A 15,000-nucleotide genomic window follows, 5' to 3' on the forward strand; every position below is an offset into this window, starting at 1 on the left:
GGCTTAGAAAATCTCGCGCCACATTGTCAGCCAATCAGAGGAAAGAGGCAAACCCATTGGCCACTTTCAAAAATATCATAAAGCAAAAGCGTGAGGCCCGCGTTGAGCGCGGGAAAAAGGTAGACAGCACGTTACAACAGGTCACTTTCAAAAATACCGTATTACTCTTTGTTTTCCCTTCAAAATTTTGTATAAGGATTGTTTCCAGTTTCTCTTGGGACTTTAATACAATGGTCCCAAGAGAAAATAAGAACAATGCTTATGCTTGCTTATGCGACATTTTGCAGGGAAAACAAAGAGTATTATGGTATTTTTGAAAGTGACGTATTGTATTAAACGTGCTGTCACCCTTTTTCCCGCGCTCAACACGGGCCTCTTGCTTTTGCTTTTCGTTCTGGTTAACCTATTTGAATGTCCGTCTCTGTTTGGTTTTAATTTTGACGGTATTTGATTCAAATAGAAAATCATCGCATTGAATTGATTTTTTTTTCTCAGTATTTTGCTGAACTCGTCAAACAGCAGCAAGTTGAATTTCATCAGACTCAGACTCCTGAACAAGGTGCATTTTTTATTTTATTATATATACAAATTATTTTTTACAAAATGAGCTGAAGAGTCATCATGTTTTGGTCCGGGCCACCAACACAGTTGTAGAAGAAGTTATTTTAAGTATTAAAAAGCTCCTGACGTCGCCGAAAAATGGTTAAATGAGAAAATACAATCGAGCGGTGCGTACTGTACGTACGTTTTCTTTGCCTTCCTTTGTCCTGGATGAACGTTCCCTCTTACGTGTTTTAGCGTGCGAAATGGCGGTCTGAAAATAGCCTCCTCCACTCCCGTATTGGTGTGCAGCCATTTCTGAAGACGTACACTCGTAACTGTGGGCTTCTGACGGTGGTATTTGCGCATGGCGCCTGTGTCGTTGTGTATGCAAGGAAGCAATTCTAGGGGACATTATTCAGAGTCAAACAATCATTAAGAATCCTGGTCTCAGTAGGAAACGCGTCAATTATCGGAATTTACGAATAGAGGTGAATTCGAGACATGTTCAAGCAAGTATGGCGCCCTGTCAACTGGGGCACGCCCTCTTCCATATTTTTTACGCAGTGAGTTTTGTGTTTGGATGTAGGCGTTTCTTTTGCATTTCCGTAATTCTGGACGTAAACTCTGCCGAAAAGTTAGACAAAGCTTTTGAAGTGTTAAATTTGCTTTTGTTTATTCTCTCAGATTTTTCAGCAGAAGCAGCCGCCTGTGATCCAGGTAAGTTCCATCAAAAAAACACACCATTCCGTATAATGCTGACATTTTGCTATTTGCGGAGATAGCCTCGCATTTTCTGTACTGTTTAAGCTTAAGGATTAATGGTTCGATGGTAAGATTCTCAACTTGCTGAAATCCCATAATACACCTCTTTTACCCCACGAAATTTTGCGTAGGCATTGTTTTCGATTTCTCTTGGGACATCTTCATGTCCCAGGAGAAATTGCAAACAAAGACTGTGCACAATTTTGGAGAGTAAAAAGGTGTTATATGGGATTTGTGCAAGTAGAGAATTTCGTGCGCTCTGTCACCCGCCATTGCGCAAACTCATGTGATCTTTATAGTTGCTTGCCTTGCAGGCATCTCTGTAAGTGATTAGGACATTTCCTAACCGTATCAATTGACTGCAACGACAAGACTGTCTCTTACTGTTCTCATAGTAATTAGCGTCCTCGTAGTTGAAACTTCCGTAGAATCGTGACATTGAAAAAAAGGAAGTAAAAACAAAATGAGTTCAAATAATTTTAGTCAAATGACTCTACAACCTCGTTGCCAGTGTCCCTCTTCCAAGCTAAATGACAATTCAGATGGGACACTTTATGACAAATAGATAACAAACAACGTAAGGACCAACCAAGGAGACGAAAAGTGGTCTTTCCCATGCTCCATTGTAAGCGCTAATCTGCACTAAGCCTAAGCACTTGTTCGAGATTGGTTAGTTATTGGTGATCATCGAGGAAGACATTTTATACACATGTAGCATTTTGTATTTCTCCGTTTGCTCAAAGGTAAATAGTACTTGCCCATTCACCCCCGAGCTAGCCAATAAGAATGGGTGGAAAACATTATTCACTTATGTGGATTATACCAAATACATTTTATTGTTATTTACTCTATTCCTGATCTTTGAATGAAAGTGTATTTGCAGTTGCCCTGTTTTGAAACAAACTTCACCGCTTTTCCTAAATAATTGCAAAGTAATCAGCATGTGAACACCATGATTTTCCTAAAGGAAAAGGTGCTGCTTTACAGCTTCTCTGCCATTAATTGGCCGGGTCACTGATAAGCAAGCTGCCCTAAAATCGTCCACCGGTTTTTACTAGAGCGAGTTTCAATCGAGTGTCGTAAAACCAAAACCAAAGTTATTACTTGGCCAATCAAAAAGGACGGAGACCAACCAGTAAACCAATCAAAACTCTAAGTAATTACACGTAGCCGACACAAAGGGCGGGAAAATGTGCACGCGCGAGCCACGATTGGTTTTGGTTTCAATTCTGATTGGTTGAAAAAGTGGCGTGAGAACTTTGAACCAATCACTGGGTGAAGTAATGCAAAACCAAAGCAATTCGCTAATGACTTTCCACACTCAATTGACAGCCGCTCTATTGAGGTATCCTGAGACCAAGAACAAAAGTTGTTGTCATCTTAGATTTCGTTGTTGTTTTTTCCCCCCGCAGATTCACTCCCCGAAAATGCCTTGATCATAGCCGACTTGTCGAAGTGTGCAGTTTTCCGCAATGTGAAACCACTGGATTCATTTTAACGACCTAGCTAAAGCTGACAATAAAATTAAAATTCCTTGGCTGTTGACTTGATCACGAAAGTACAGGAGATAGTTATGCAGGACATTTGTTAATACTTCGAAATGCAATTTGCCGTCATCCTTTTTTAGGTCAAAAAAGGAAAACAATGGGATATGGAAAGCATATAATGCATTGGCCGGGGAGCACCTCAGGATCTATCCCAGTTCGTTAGCTACATGAAAAGTGTTTTTGTTCGATGTTTTCTGCTTATCGAATATTGCAGTTTCCGGACAACTTTGATTGTTATCACGTGTCGGGAAGAATCTGAAAGCACTATCGGGAAATGTCTACGATTGTAGTCAGTGACCTCTGGGACGGCCGGGAAAAAGAGATTGGGAACTAGACTTCCTTCGTTCGTAAGCACTATCCTGGAAAAACTGACCTGGGGCCCCTTTTCTCAAAAGTCCCGAAACTTTACGGGCCATTTACGGTTGTCACGATTCCCTTTGTATCTCAAGAACGGAGAAGATTTAATTCGTCAAACTGCACAGTTATTTTTCTTTTTGTTACCTTAAAAACATTTTAAAAGATCGGCTTTCCAAAACGAGCGGTTGGCAGGTTCACAAATGGCTTTTCGGGACTTTCGAGAAACGGGCCTCGGAGAACTAAACCATGTACCAAGTTAACTTGGTACTTTCGCTCGTCGATGATTTATTCTCCAATATCTGCCCGTGGGTCTCCGAGGATGCGTGGTTCAGTGTTTGAAAGAGTTTTTAGTTGGGTAAAATTAGTGTATAACATTCAGGACGTATAAAGAAAAGCGAGCTTTTAATCTGTATCCTGGTCCCGGTTGTTCAAAAGCCGATTAACGCTAATCCCAGATTAAAAATAAACTAAAAAATATATTTCTGTACTCCCAAGTTCTGTTCAACGCTGATATTGGGCGAAACTTTACATTAGAAGTCAATCTTGAAAAACAAAAATAAGCAAAAATAAGTTGAAAACATGAAAGAAAATCTTACGCCAATCCTGGATTAAGTTAATCGGCTTTCGAACAACCGGGCCCTAAATGATAAATTTGTAGACAATGATATTGAAGAGTGGATTCACGTAATTAAGACGCCATTCGTAGCTTTTTTCTACTGTAATAAATCATATTTTTTTGCTGTTCTTTTGTAAGGATGTCCTACTTTATGTCTGCGCGTGTGGTTGCAGTGGATTTTTAGAAACAAATTTTCCAAGAAAACAAAATACAGCAAGAGTATTTTCTAACATGGTTACAGCTAAAGCCGGGCTTAATCCGGTCAAAACCATCGGAAAGATTCAAGGGCTGTAGTTTTTTTTTGGCAAAAGGTTAGTGATGCATGTAGCCGTAGGAAATTTCGCCTCCCTGAATAAAGAAATAAATTGTAAGTAGTTTTAAGGATCGTTGTAGTGATCAGCGCACAACTCAGTGATCTATGCCAAAGATTTATTGTTATTATAATTATTAGTATAGACCTATTATTTAATTTTACAAAATAAAATCTCAATCTTTTTAAATGTCACTTTGGGGTCATGGATCTGAAGAACCAAATAGACAATCACCGGCTGATATATTCAGTACAAAAAAAATAACCAATATTCAGTCCGAAACAAAAGGCATCATCTCGAGGCTCTGGGGAATAAATATAAGGATTTGTATGAGTTTATTCCCCAGAGCCTCGAGACGATGCCTTTTGTTTTGGACTGAATTTTAATATATCGAAATTGGTCTATTGTGGTTTTTGAACAAATTTTTGACCAAATTCAACAGTGCAATAAGCAATTATTGGATTCGGTTTTCGCATGATAGCGAGAATTATCAAGGCCGAGGTTTGTTATCTGCCGAAGCCTGAGGCGGATAATGCGAAAACCGAATCCAATAATTGTTTTATTATACAATTATAAATGTAGAAGCGTTGAGACATTTCACAGAACAACAACAAAGTAAGCCACGCAATGACACGTTTCAGTGTAAACATCTTTATTAATGACAGCCGTGAATTACATGTAAAGCGGAATTCAAAAGGTTTACAGAAAGGATTTAAGCCTAAAACATCTGAAAACGTTTCAGGAAAAACTGAATCAAACTGAAACTTTTGAACAAAATTCTAAAGTTAAGTTGTACGGTCTTATCAAAAATGTTCCCGATATCGAGATGTAAACAAAACTTCATTGTCTGCAAAAACGCGTCATACCTACATGCATAAATGCCAGTGTCTGTAGATGTGACGGGATGACACAGCGCCATCTAGAATTACCGAAGTGCTTTTAGCCAATCAAAATTGAGATTGCATCAGCATTGTATAATAATTATCATTATTCTTCAGAAACGTTCGAAAATAGCTATGATTTTCACACGTGATACGAAGTCAGTGTATGTAAACCGGCCTCAAACGTTCGCCTGCAGCTAATCAAATCAAATCACATCAAAATCTTTATTTTAATAGCTCATTATAAAATAAAATAATTTCGTTACATTTTGCTAAAATAATAACAATACTTCAATAAATAGTAAAATGCGATCTGGGAAGCCAAGTTAACCCAATGGTTTTCTTGTTACCTCCAGGAAAAAAACAACGTCAAGGCACAATTGTGGTTAGACAACAAACGCCAGTTTCATAACCGACCTATTTTATTGCACTATCATGTTTTACAATCGCTCCCTCTTAGAACCTCTCCGGATAATCTTAACCAAAGGCCACGAGAAAAGTTTACACCCAGCAGTACATAAAACACCCAAACATTGAAGGCTAGTATTCACTATCAACACATGCATAAGTGTAAGCAACTAGCACTTCACATTACACTCTAATAGTTAACTCTATATTGATATATAAGTGCTACACGGCCAACGTTTGCAAAAACGTAACCCTCCTCCCGTCTGACCTTGTAGCTCAGTTGGTAGTGCAGCGGTGATCAAACCCGAAGGTCGTGGGTTCCCACCCTTGTCAGAGTTTTTCTCTGTCCTTGCGTGGGCCCATTTCCATTAGTAGGGCCTTTAACCAATGACATTGGTGTTTCGTGGCGTTGTCGATGACGACAGACTGTGTGACCCTCTCTCCGCACCGAGTTAAGACATCATTTGGTTCTAGCGAACGACGCGATATTTTAGCTCTCTCCTCCACAGAAACACCTTTTGTCTTTCTCGCCATTTTCCAGGTATAGGGCACGTGCACGGAGATGGGAAACGAAAGCGCGCGTTTCTCCAGTAAAGGACCCTCCACGGAGAAAAGAGGGATTTCATCCAGATCTGTACAAAAGCATCCTTGATGCCACCAGCGGTCCCACAAGTTCTGCATATTCTTCGACCTCTTCACCGTCACGTGCCTTCGACATAAGCTTATATACCTGACAAAAAAGATTTAAAAAAACTATAGACGAAATGTAGAAGTGATCCTAGCACTTAACTCAACAACTTAAACAATCGTGTCTTATAGACACCTAAAAATTTCAAGCGGCTTCAACGGGATTTGAACCCATGACCTCTGTGGTGCCGGTGCAGTGCTCCACCGGGTCAATAGGCCTTTTGCAACTAACGATCACATAGTACAAAATCCGCCATGCTGGAGGGCAAGCTCATTATTATTTCCCCACTGGGACATTAAAACAAAGAGACCTGAACCAGTCAAGCTTGACCTTTGTTTTAATGTCCCAGTGGGGGAATAATAATGAGCTTGCCCTCCAGCATGGCGGATTTTGTACCATGTGATCGTTAGTTGCAAAAGGCCTATTGAGCTATGAAGCCGCACAATTCGCCTTTGTCACACGGCGGCCATATTGTCCCGGGAGACCAAAAAAGCTTTTTTTTACCACGCCAAGCCTCGCAGTGGAAACCATGGGGGTGAGGCTTGGCGTGGTAAAACAAAGCTTTTTTGGTCTCCCGGGACAATATGGCCGCCGTGTGACAAGGGCGAATAGGCCAGTTTCGCATTCTAACGGTTGGACTGGATCTAGCATGAAATGGAGGCTCAGGGGAAATAATTAGCATACCCTTTTGAAATTGAATTTGTTGCTTGTTCATGAGTGAGTCCTTTGGATATGCATACCCTTTTGAAATTGAATTTATTGCTTGTTCATGTGTTCAGCATATATTCTCGTTTCAGTGGAAAGTATTCCATTCACTCCGGATTAAAGAAAATGGCAAGAGAATAACTTTGAATACTAGTTCATTAGTCGTTTTAACATTTATATCTTGTAATTCTTGTAATTTTTTAGCATTGATATTTTGTAATTCTTACACGGCATGTCTGAAAACCAGCTTGCTGAGCCATTTACCGTGTTTTAAATAAAGTTGATTGATTGATTGATTGAATACTCGTGCGTGTAAGAAAACTCAAGTACCTTGTACGGCATCGCCTGATGCTTATACAGAACAAGAACGTCATCAGTGCTTCCCTTGGGAGGTTCTAAAAATGAATTTGGACAAACGTGGTAAATTTTAAATTTAAAGTCCTTTAAAACTGAAGGGATGCGCAAATAAAAAAAATAAATCTTTCAAGAACTGGACGGATGAAAACTGCTTACCTTCGTTTGAGTCATCCAGCCTGGCATATCCTGCGCGGTCAAGTTTCGGCACACACCGTTCAATTGGGATCCAGTTAAAAGTCTCTGGACACACGAGGAAAGAAGGGTTATATTGTCCCTGTAAACACAAAAAAATGTTTAATAAATCATTGAATGAGAGTAAACTTCAATAAACACTTTAGATAAAAACTGGCGAAATAAATTTAATAGGTCGTTTCCGTTTCATCATGACAGAATTTTCATGTGAAATAATACGTTTTCACTAATAACTCTAAAGTTTACCGAATTTGCATATCAAAGGGGATTGACTTGTACAAAGTCGTTAAGAACTGATATGTTTGTACTGGCAAGAATTTAAGGACGGGAAAGTTACTGGTAAGATCGCAAATGGTTCCAATTGTTCTTTAATTGGTTCACAATTTTTGATACAGTATTGAGGAACTCCACTTCTCCGCACTTACCAACACAGAACTTACCTTCCACTATATATTTATTAGAAAAAACTATCAAAGGCAGCATATGGGGCATGTTTGGAATGGTCTACCTGTACAACCTTTCCCCGGGGGCGATAACCTGTTTTCCTCAGGGTGTGAGTGTGTACGGCTACATCGTTTCACATGTACCTCCGCAAATGTCATTTATTGCATCACCTGTACGTTATGCAATAAATTATACATTGGCGAGACAGGTAGACGACTAGGCGACCGATTCCGCGAACACCTTGTTGTTGAGAAGAATGACAAGGATGAATCTAAGCCAGTTGCTCGTCATTTTAATCTCCCTAACTACTCCAAAAAACACATGGCTATCTGCGGCCTTTCCCTACATCTAGGCACGACGGAAAGCCGCAAGAATCTAGAACAAAAATTTATCTTCCAAATCGGCACCCTTAATCCTCACGGTATTAACGAACGCTTTTCATTTAACTAATGTATTCCTATTTTTCACGTTGCCATGTTACCACCAATAGCGTAGCTCCTACTCTACTATAAAAACTACACATAACCCACAATTCCTCGATTCGCTCTAACGAAGGGCTAAAGCTCGAAACGTCAGCTTTTAGAATCTGTGTACGGTGGCCAATTTACATTATCAACTCTGTTGATAAAACCAAATTTTTGTATACACGTAGGCTATGCTTGGAGGGGTGTTGAAGACAGGAGGAGCGGGTAATCACCAGGTGATCTGGTGACGTAATTTGGAGGACTGGGAAGAAAAATTTTAACGCCGTATCCCATAACCGCGCGCGGCCTTAGGTGTTGTTTCAAACTCCCTGCAGTATTTCCATCGCCAAAACTCAACAGATCCTTCCATGTCTACCATTTCCCGTTACTGAATGAACATTCAAGTAGACCCGACGAGCTCTAACCTCGCCTCTGCCATGTTGAATTCCAAAATAAGGCCGCGCGCGGTTGTGGGATACGGCGTTAATTTTTTTCTCCCCAGTCCTCCGAATACGTCACCAGATCACCTGGCAAGGCCTGGCAATTTGCACTATACGTATAATAACATTCTCACAAAGTAATAGTGTGAAAAAACATTGTAAACAAGTTGGTTGTGTTGGTGAAAAAGTTCTTGCATACATCAACCTTCGAAAAAAAATTCATACTCTATAGAACTTGACCAACCTCCGACGCACATAACAAATCAAAGGATGGTCTGGAGCTCGTCAAGCAACGTATTGTAGATTAAATTGGTGAAAAGACAAAGGCAAAAACAGCTCAAATGAGGAACTAGATTCCTAGGCAAATAATAACCACGCAATGTAGCCTGCGAACAGGCTCCCAGCGAGAGCGAAAAAAATTCGGCGAGCGAAGCGTGAATCCGCGAGCGATCCTCATCACCAGACCGCTCTCGCCTCATCCCCCTCGCCCTAGACTACACTCGGCTAACTCGCCCTAAACCCAAGCGGGAGCCTGTCCGCAGGCTACATGCAATGTGACTCGTTGAATAGGATCATGTGACACTGCGGGGGGTTACATGTGCTTCTTGTGAATACTGTTTTTCTGTATCTTGTACCTTCGTGAGTTCAGATTCAAGATGGATTGTTATTATAGATTATCCTGAAATGTGTAATGCCAACTTTAGGGTGGATTAAAATACTGACTTTTTCACTAGGATAAAATTGTCTCCATGTTATGCATGAACAGTTTGAAAATCCTACAACACAGAAAACAGCAGTCGACTCACCTTGTATTTCATTTTAGGACAGGAATGAATGTAGAAACCCATATAGTAGCTCGCGATTGATGGTGTGGCTTTTAGAAGTGAACGTGTAAAACAGAGTTCCCTACCAAAATAAATAATGTAGCATGGTTATTGTACAATAGACGAGTTCACGCTCTTGATTGCATCATGGGTAATCAGGGCAATATGGCGGCAAATTCAAAGGTTTGTATGGAAATTCAAGGTCATTTAAAGCAAAATCTACTTTGCATGACTCTACTTTATAGACTTTCGCCTTCATAAACTAAACAAATAAGTTCATGTTCACAACTGAGATGAACTAGACTTGGTATCCGTTCTTTGGAATTCCTAAATATTGGTTTTTTTGTCTCCATACATTCTCTGTAATTTTGTGCCTTTGGAATTACAAGAAATGTATGGCAGAAAACTCTCTTTAATAAAATAATTTCTACAATAGCCATTCTCGCCAAATTTATTCTGCCACACCTTTGAGCGCATATCTTCTGTTTTGGAGAATAAAAAACCCAAAATTGCATATCATGAGTACTTTTCATCGTTTTAACTTCCTTACAAACCTTTGAATTTCTCTCCACCTTGCCCTGTTTACCCATGATGCACTCAAGAGCGTGAACTCGTCTATTTGTTGGGTTTACTCATCCTGCGAGAAGAGCGTCACTAAAACTCACCGGAGGGCGAACAAGCGAGGCTCTGCACAAATCGTGTTTCTGGGCTAGTAACTCCGGTCAAACCGGTTGACCGGCGCATCATATTTTTGACGAGGCGAAGGTCAAAATCGAGCCTTCAGCACAAAAATCAATATGGCGTCTACGCGTGCGATCAAGAGTTGGCCTGGGTTTGAAACGTCTCCAAGCAACGGTTTGAGCATACCCAATAAAGACTTTACACGATTTCTGCAGAGTCCTTTCTTTCTCGTCGAGTGAAGAAAGTCTCTGCTGGCAGGGTGGGTCTTTATATACTCTGTATGCTGAATCTTGTGGGCTTATGTATTTAAAGGGACAATGCTATACAACACCCGAATCCCTGTCTATTGGACAATCCCGTCCAATATTAACACAGGTAAAAATGAGCCATTTTCAGGTGGATCTTTCAATAACTGCACCACAGGCAGCCCAAGCTCGTGTAACTTTGAGCTTGTGAATGCTAAAGTAAGCTGTAAACGTAGAAATAAACTTTACTTACCTCTACCTACGGTTGTTCAAGTCTTCTCTGTGCATTTGGAGCGCAAAATGTGTCCGTTTTAGACGGGTTGTGACTTATGAATTTTTACGCTGTCGTTGGTTGTCAATAGGGAGCTTAAGATTTTAAGACGGCGACGGCAATAACAACGGCGCAAAACAATGATATCATTGGTTAAAAGAGCATAAATAATCGTGCTGCACGTGCAGCACGGATTTTAGGGCGGATTCTTGCGGTACTCTGCATAAGGACGACGTAAAATTACCAAATTTGACGACAACGTGGGCATGCAACAGAGAATCTCTCATTCTCCATTTTCACTTTGTAACTACTCGAACCAATTTATTCTTAAGATACTTCGCCCAAATTGTAAGAAGTGAACGACATAGAATAACCGCGAAAGAATTCTGATAAAGCAAAGTGATATTTTGAGGTGACGTTTTCGTTGAAGTCGCCGTCGTAGATCTTAAGGTCCCTAATTTCCCCTCATAAAGCGGAGCAAGACCGGTGACTCGCGGTGATCTCGTCCCACATAATTATTGCTTTCGCATCACAAAGCAACGGACGGAATCTCCATAAAAAAAACCGCACTGCCTTAAGATCTCGGTAAAGGTAAATTTGGGCGTCTCGCTCTAATCTTTTGGTTTTTGCAAATCTTGAATCGGTGGGCTGTGAAGTAAATTTTCCCGAAAAAAAAATTTGAGCGAGTAATTTTAAAAGCGCTAAAATCGCTTTCCTTTGTTTCCCGCCATAATCTGCGTGCGCAAAATGATTGACGTATTATGTCAATCACGCATGAGAGGATTGGGTGTCAATTGACAACCTTCAAGCACGATCTGCTCAAAGTTAATTTTTCATACAAAGTCTATAAATCGTATACCAAGTTTGGACTGCCTGTGAATGCAACTTCAATTTCCATTTCAAATGAACTGCCAAAACTTTGATCAAACGGTGAAAATGTTTCAAAAAGCTGACTTTCGATCTTGATTACTGATTTGAACGGTGTTAAATGACCATTTTGCTAGTTTGTGACGAGGTATTTAGATTTACAATGTTTGAGGCTTCTGCAAACACTTTCGCGCATGCTTTGTACCGCACGTTTTCCACGCATGAGTTAAGATGTCAATTAAATCGACTTTGGATGGTTTTCTTCTGCAAATGTTGAGAGATCACTTCGTGTGTATATACTAAAACAGGAGAACATTACCCGGAGCTTCCATCTGTATTGTACGCTTGAGTCAACCTTTTCCGTATCTTTCTATTTTTAGAACTACTATATTTTGACGTATGTGGCTGAGAACATGCGTGAAGTGGTTCACACACGTCACATACGTATGTGATGTAACAAATGGCTGACGATAGGTCTCTTATGATTGGCTAATGTGAAAACACCAACTAAAGTCCCCGCAAATTCCCCGCCTGTGAGGTGCTTCTAATTATAGAAAGATACGGAATAAGGTTAACTTTAATATGGAAGATGGAGGCTCTGGGTAATGGGCTGATTCCTGACTAAAACAATCATCCTTTTCAATCTCGGTGAAAAGTGGCATAATATTTTCCTCGCCGCTTTGCGGTTACTTATTTTCAGAAGTTCATGTGGGCACGGAAAACTGATTGAGAGATTGATGCAACATGTTGTTTAGAGCCGCTACAGAAAGCATGTGTACGTGGATCAGCATTTATTTAGAGGGAGACACAAGAGAATCAGCCAGGGACCATGCTTAACGAGAATATCAATACACCGTCCTTTATACCAAAATGGCCGTCATTTTATTATTCTTTTGTTTGCTTGCAAATTAGCCCTCGTTGCCTCGTTCTTAATACTAAAAACTCAAAACCTTGAACGAAGCAACAACAGGGCTAATTTGCAAGCAAAGAAAAGAATGCTATAATGGTGGGCATTTTGGAATAAGGTGTATAGCAACAACAACGGCAATGACAGTAACAATAATAATTAACGATTAGGCGAAGTCGAATGGGCTATTGACCCATGGCCCTTGAGGGCGAGGGGTCCAATATTGTTTTAGTATTGATACCCAAACTAGTCGCACAGAAAAGGCAATAATAAAGTCAGCAAATGCAACTTGAAAAATAGTTATTCGGGAATAAAACTAAAGAAAGCGTCACTCTTTTCGCTACTCCAGGACTATTACTAATAGTCCTCTAGTAGCATAGCCAATTAAAATGCAGGATTTGCATTAGTCCAATAGTTGGGTGATACTAATAAGAGGCCCTGACAGGAAGGGGGGTCCCATGTCGCTTGTCTGAATTTTAAAATCACTCATGTCAGGGTTTAATCGGCTGTCGGAATTTTGCTGGGAAAGGATGTCTTTTGTCGGAATTTCATTTTATGTGCTGTCACTACTTTTTGGGCCATGTTGCTAGTCGGAATTTACCTTGTCAGGGCCTCTAATAACAGTATAACTGAAAGTCAATCAATTATTATTCATGAACCCCACTAATTCATCTGCAAAATGAGTGTAATTACCTGAGAGCAGAATATACACCTGGGGATAGGAAGCCATAATCAGGATCATAGAAGAAATACACTGAAGACACACAGCGAGGGAGAATATCAAGCACTCCCACAGCTATCAGTTTACCTACCAGAAACAAAACAAAACAGCTAGGAAATAGAGATCTGACACTGTGTTTCTGACCACGTTTCTTTTCATTGTTATCATTTAAGTATTGAAGCATAAAAGTTTTGTTATCTACGCAAGGAGAATACAAGCAAGTGAAAAGTGGATGTGCAAAATCTGGATTCAAGGAAGAGCGAATCCAGATTTCCAGAATGTCCAGATTTCACATGGCCATTATTTCTCTTGCCTGTATTCTCCTTGTGCTCAACTATTAAACTCAGCTGCAAAAGAGGGACTGCTCATGGTCTATTCAAATCGCTTTGAAAGTGAAAAAGAAGTGCGACATATAGAAACATGTCTTGCAAATGAAAGGGATTTGTGGTCATTTTCAAAAAATTGCAATTCAATTACTGCTTTCTAAAACAAAATAATAGACAATAACATTACTATACAATGGCGCAGAGCTGAGATACACGCATAATAAAATAATCAATTACTGATTGGCTTAATCAGTTTACAAAAAATGCACTAGGCAAAACTTTATGCCCAGTCATCCCCTCTGTATTTACAGTGATCCTTGATTCTCCTCAGCAATCAGAAGGTACAGGCAGCCAGGAGCTGCGAATTTGATGCAAGAGAACATTATTACCGGTAATTTTTATTTAGCAGGATGAACTGGAATAACTTTAGCATCATTAGACTTTCACCATCATCATCATTAAAGGGAGACAATACTTACCATCGACAAAATACTGTTGATGAAATGAACCAAATCCCATGGGTGGGGCCCCTGATTCAGTGTAATGCTACAAATTTGAAAATTAGCAATTGCACAGTCAAATTTTTGAGAATGTAGTGGTAGAGAATAAGGGTGTTTACTCTAAAGGATGAAAATACATCGACATCAACAGAGATAAAAAATTAATAATGCATAGGTTTTTCCCCCTACCAATCATATTGTTGTTTGCAGCAAAAGATGGAAGGATTGAAACTGTTTGAAACCAGTTTTAAAACAAAAAAAAAAAGATACCATTGAGATAGAAACTATTAACCTTTTTTTTTGTAACATCTAATAAAAAGTTAGAAATAGCAAGTTAATCGATTAAGCAACCTTTGGTGCCTTACCTCTAGAGGTGAATCCACCAAAAATCTTCTGAACTGTAAAAAGGAAAGCAGAAGATACTGGCTGTAACTTTTAATAATTATTACAACAAATATCTTTAACTACATACTTAGTTAATTTCCTATGGCTTGTGTAAATTTCCTGTTTTTTTGGGCAAAGTAATCCTCCCTTTCCACCAATAACTCGAAAAGAATTAATTATTATTATTATCGAGTTTTTCAACAAAAATTCAACCTTGGGTGTAGAAGATTAAATTCTATACAAAGCACTGGGTTCTCAAATGACATTATGGTCCGATTAAAAATCTGGGGTACTGGGTTTTAAGCATGAATTCTTACTGTACTTATTTAATCTCACTATTATGTAAAAATAATATTTCACTACAAAGCGTAGACCATAATTTTGTTCTAAATTTAATATTTAAAGTTCATGTTTGTTTTTTTCAGGGTTGTCAAGAAAGATTTGATAATCTTACGAAAACTCTGCGCCAATATAATAAGTATTGCACTATGAAAATGCAGTTGGTTTTACAGCAGTAATATGTGAATGGAAGGTGAATGAAAAGTGTGATATTCTTGTT

General features: G+C 39.5%; 2 protein-coding genes across 7 annotated transcripts in view; one reads left to right on the plus strand and one right to left on the minus strand.

Annotated features, from left to right (window-relative positions):
- LOC138052873 (guanine nucleotide exchange protein smcr8a-like) overlaps nt 1-4,330 on the plus strand; it is a 40,568-nt gene extending 36,238 nt beyond the window's left edge. The window contains exons 29-31 of the mRNA XM_068899463.1: nt 496-559; nt 1,228-1,260; nt 2,718-4,330. Of these exons, the coding sequence (XP_068755564.1) occupies nt 496-559; nt 1,228-1,260; nt 2,718-2,803 (183 nt within the window). The 3' untranslated portion in view covers nt 2,804-4,330. The remainder of the gene's footprint in view (nt 1-495; nt 560-1,227; nt 1,261-2,717) is intronic.
- Nucleotides 4,331-4,771: 441 nt separating this feature from the next.
- LOC138052876 (arginyl-tRNA--protein transferase 1-like) overlaps nt 4,772-15,000 on the minus strand; it is a 56,871-nt gene continuing 46,642 nt past the window's right edge. For all 6 annotated transcript variants that reach the window (XM_068899470.1, XM_068899467.1, XM_068899468.1 and 3 more), the window contains 7 exons: nt 14,423-14,455; nt 14,037-14,103; nt 13,204-13,318; nt 9,522-9,621; nt 7,332-7,449; nt 7,149-7,213; nt 4,772-6,155 (listed from right to left, as the gene is read on the minus strand). In XM_068899470.1, the coding sequence (XP_068755571.1) occupies nt 6,048-6,155; nt 7,149-7,213; nt 7,332-7,449; nt 9,522-9,621; nt 13,204-13,318; nt 14,037-14,103; nt 14,423-14,455 (606 nt within the window). In that variant the 3' untranslated portion in view covers nt 4,772-6,047. The remainder of the gene's footprint in view (nt 6,156-7,148; nt 7,214-7,331; nt 7,450-9,521; nt 9,622-13,203; nt 13,319-14,036; nt 14,104-14,422; nt 14,456-15,000) is intronic.

This window comes from Montipora capricornis, chromosome 6 (assembly GCF_036669925.1).
Source record: "Montipora capricornis isolate CH-2021 chromosome 6, ASM3666992v2, whole genome shotgun sequence".
In the NCBI taxonomy this organism is placed as follows: domain Eukaryota; kingdom Metazoa; phylum Cnidaria; class Anthozoa; order Scleractinia; family Acroporidae; genus Montipora; species Montipora capricornis.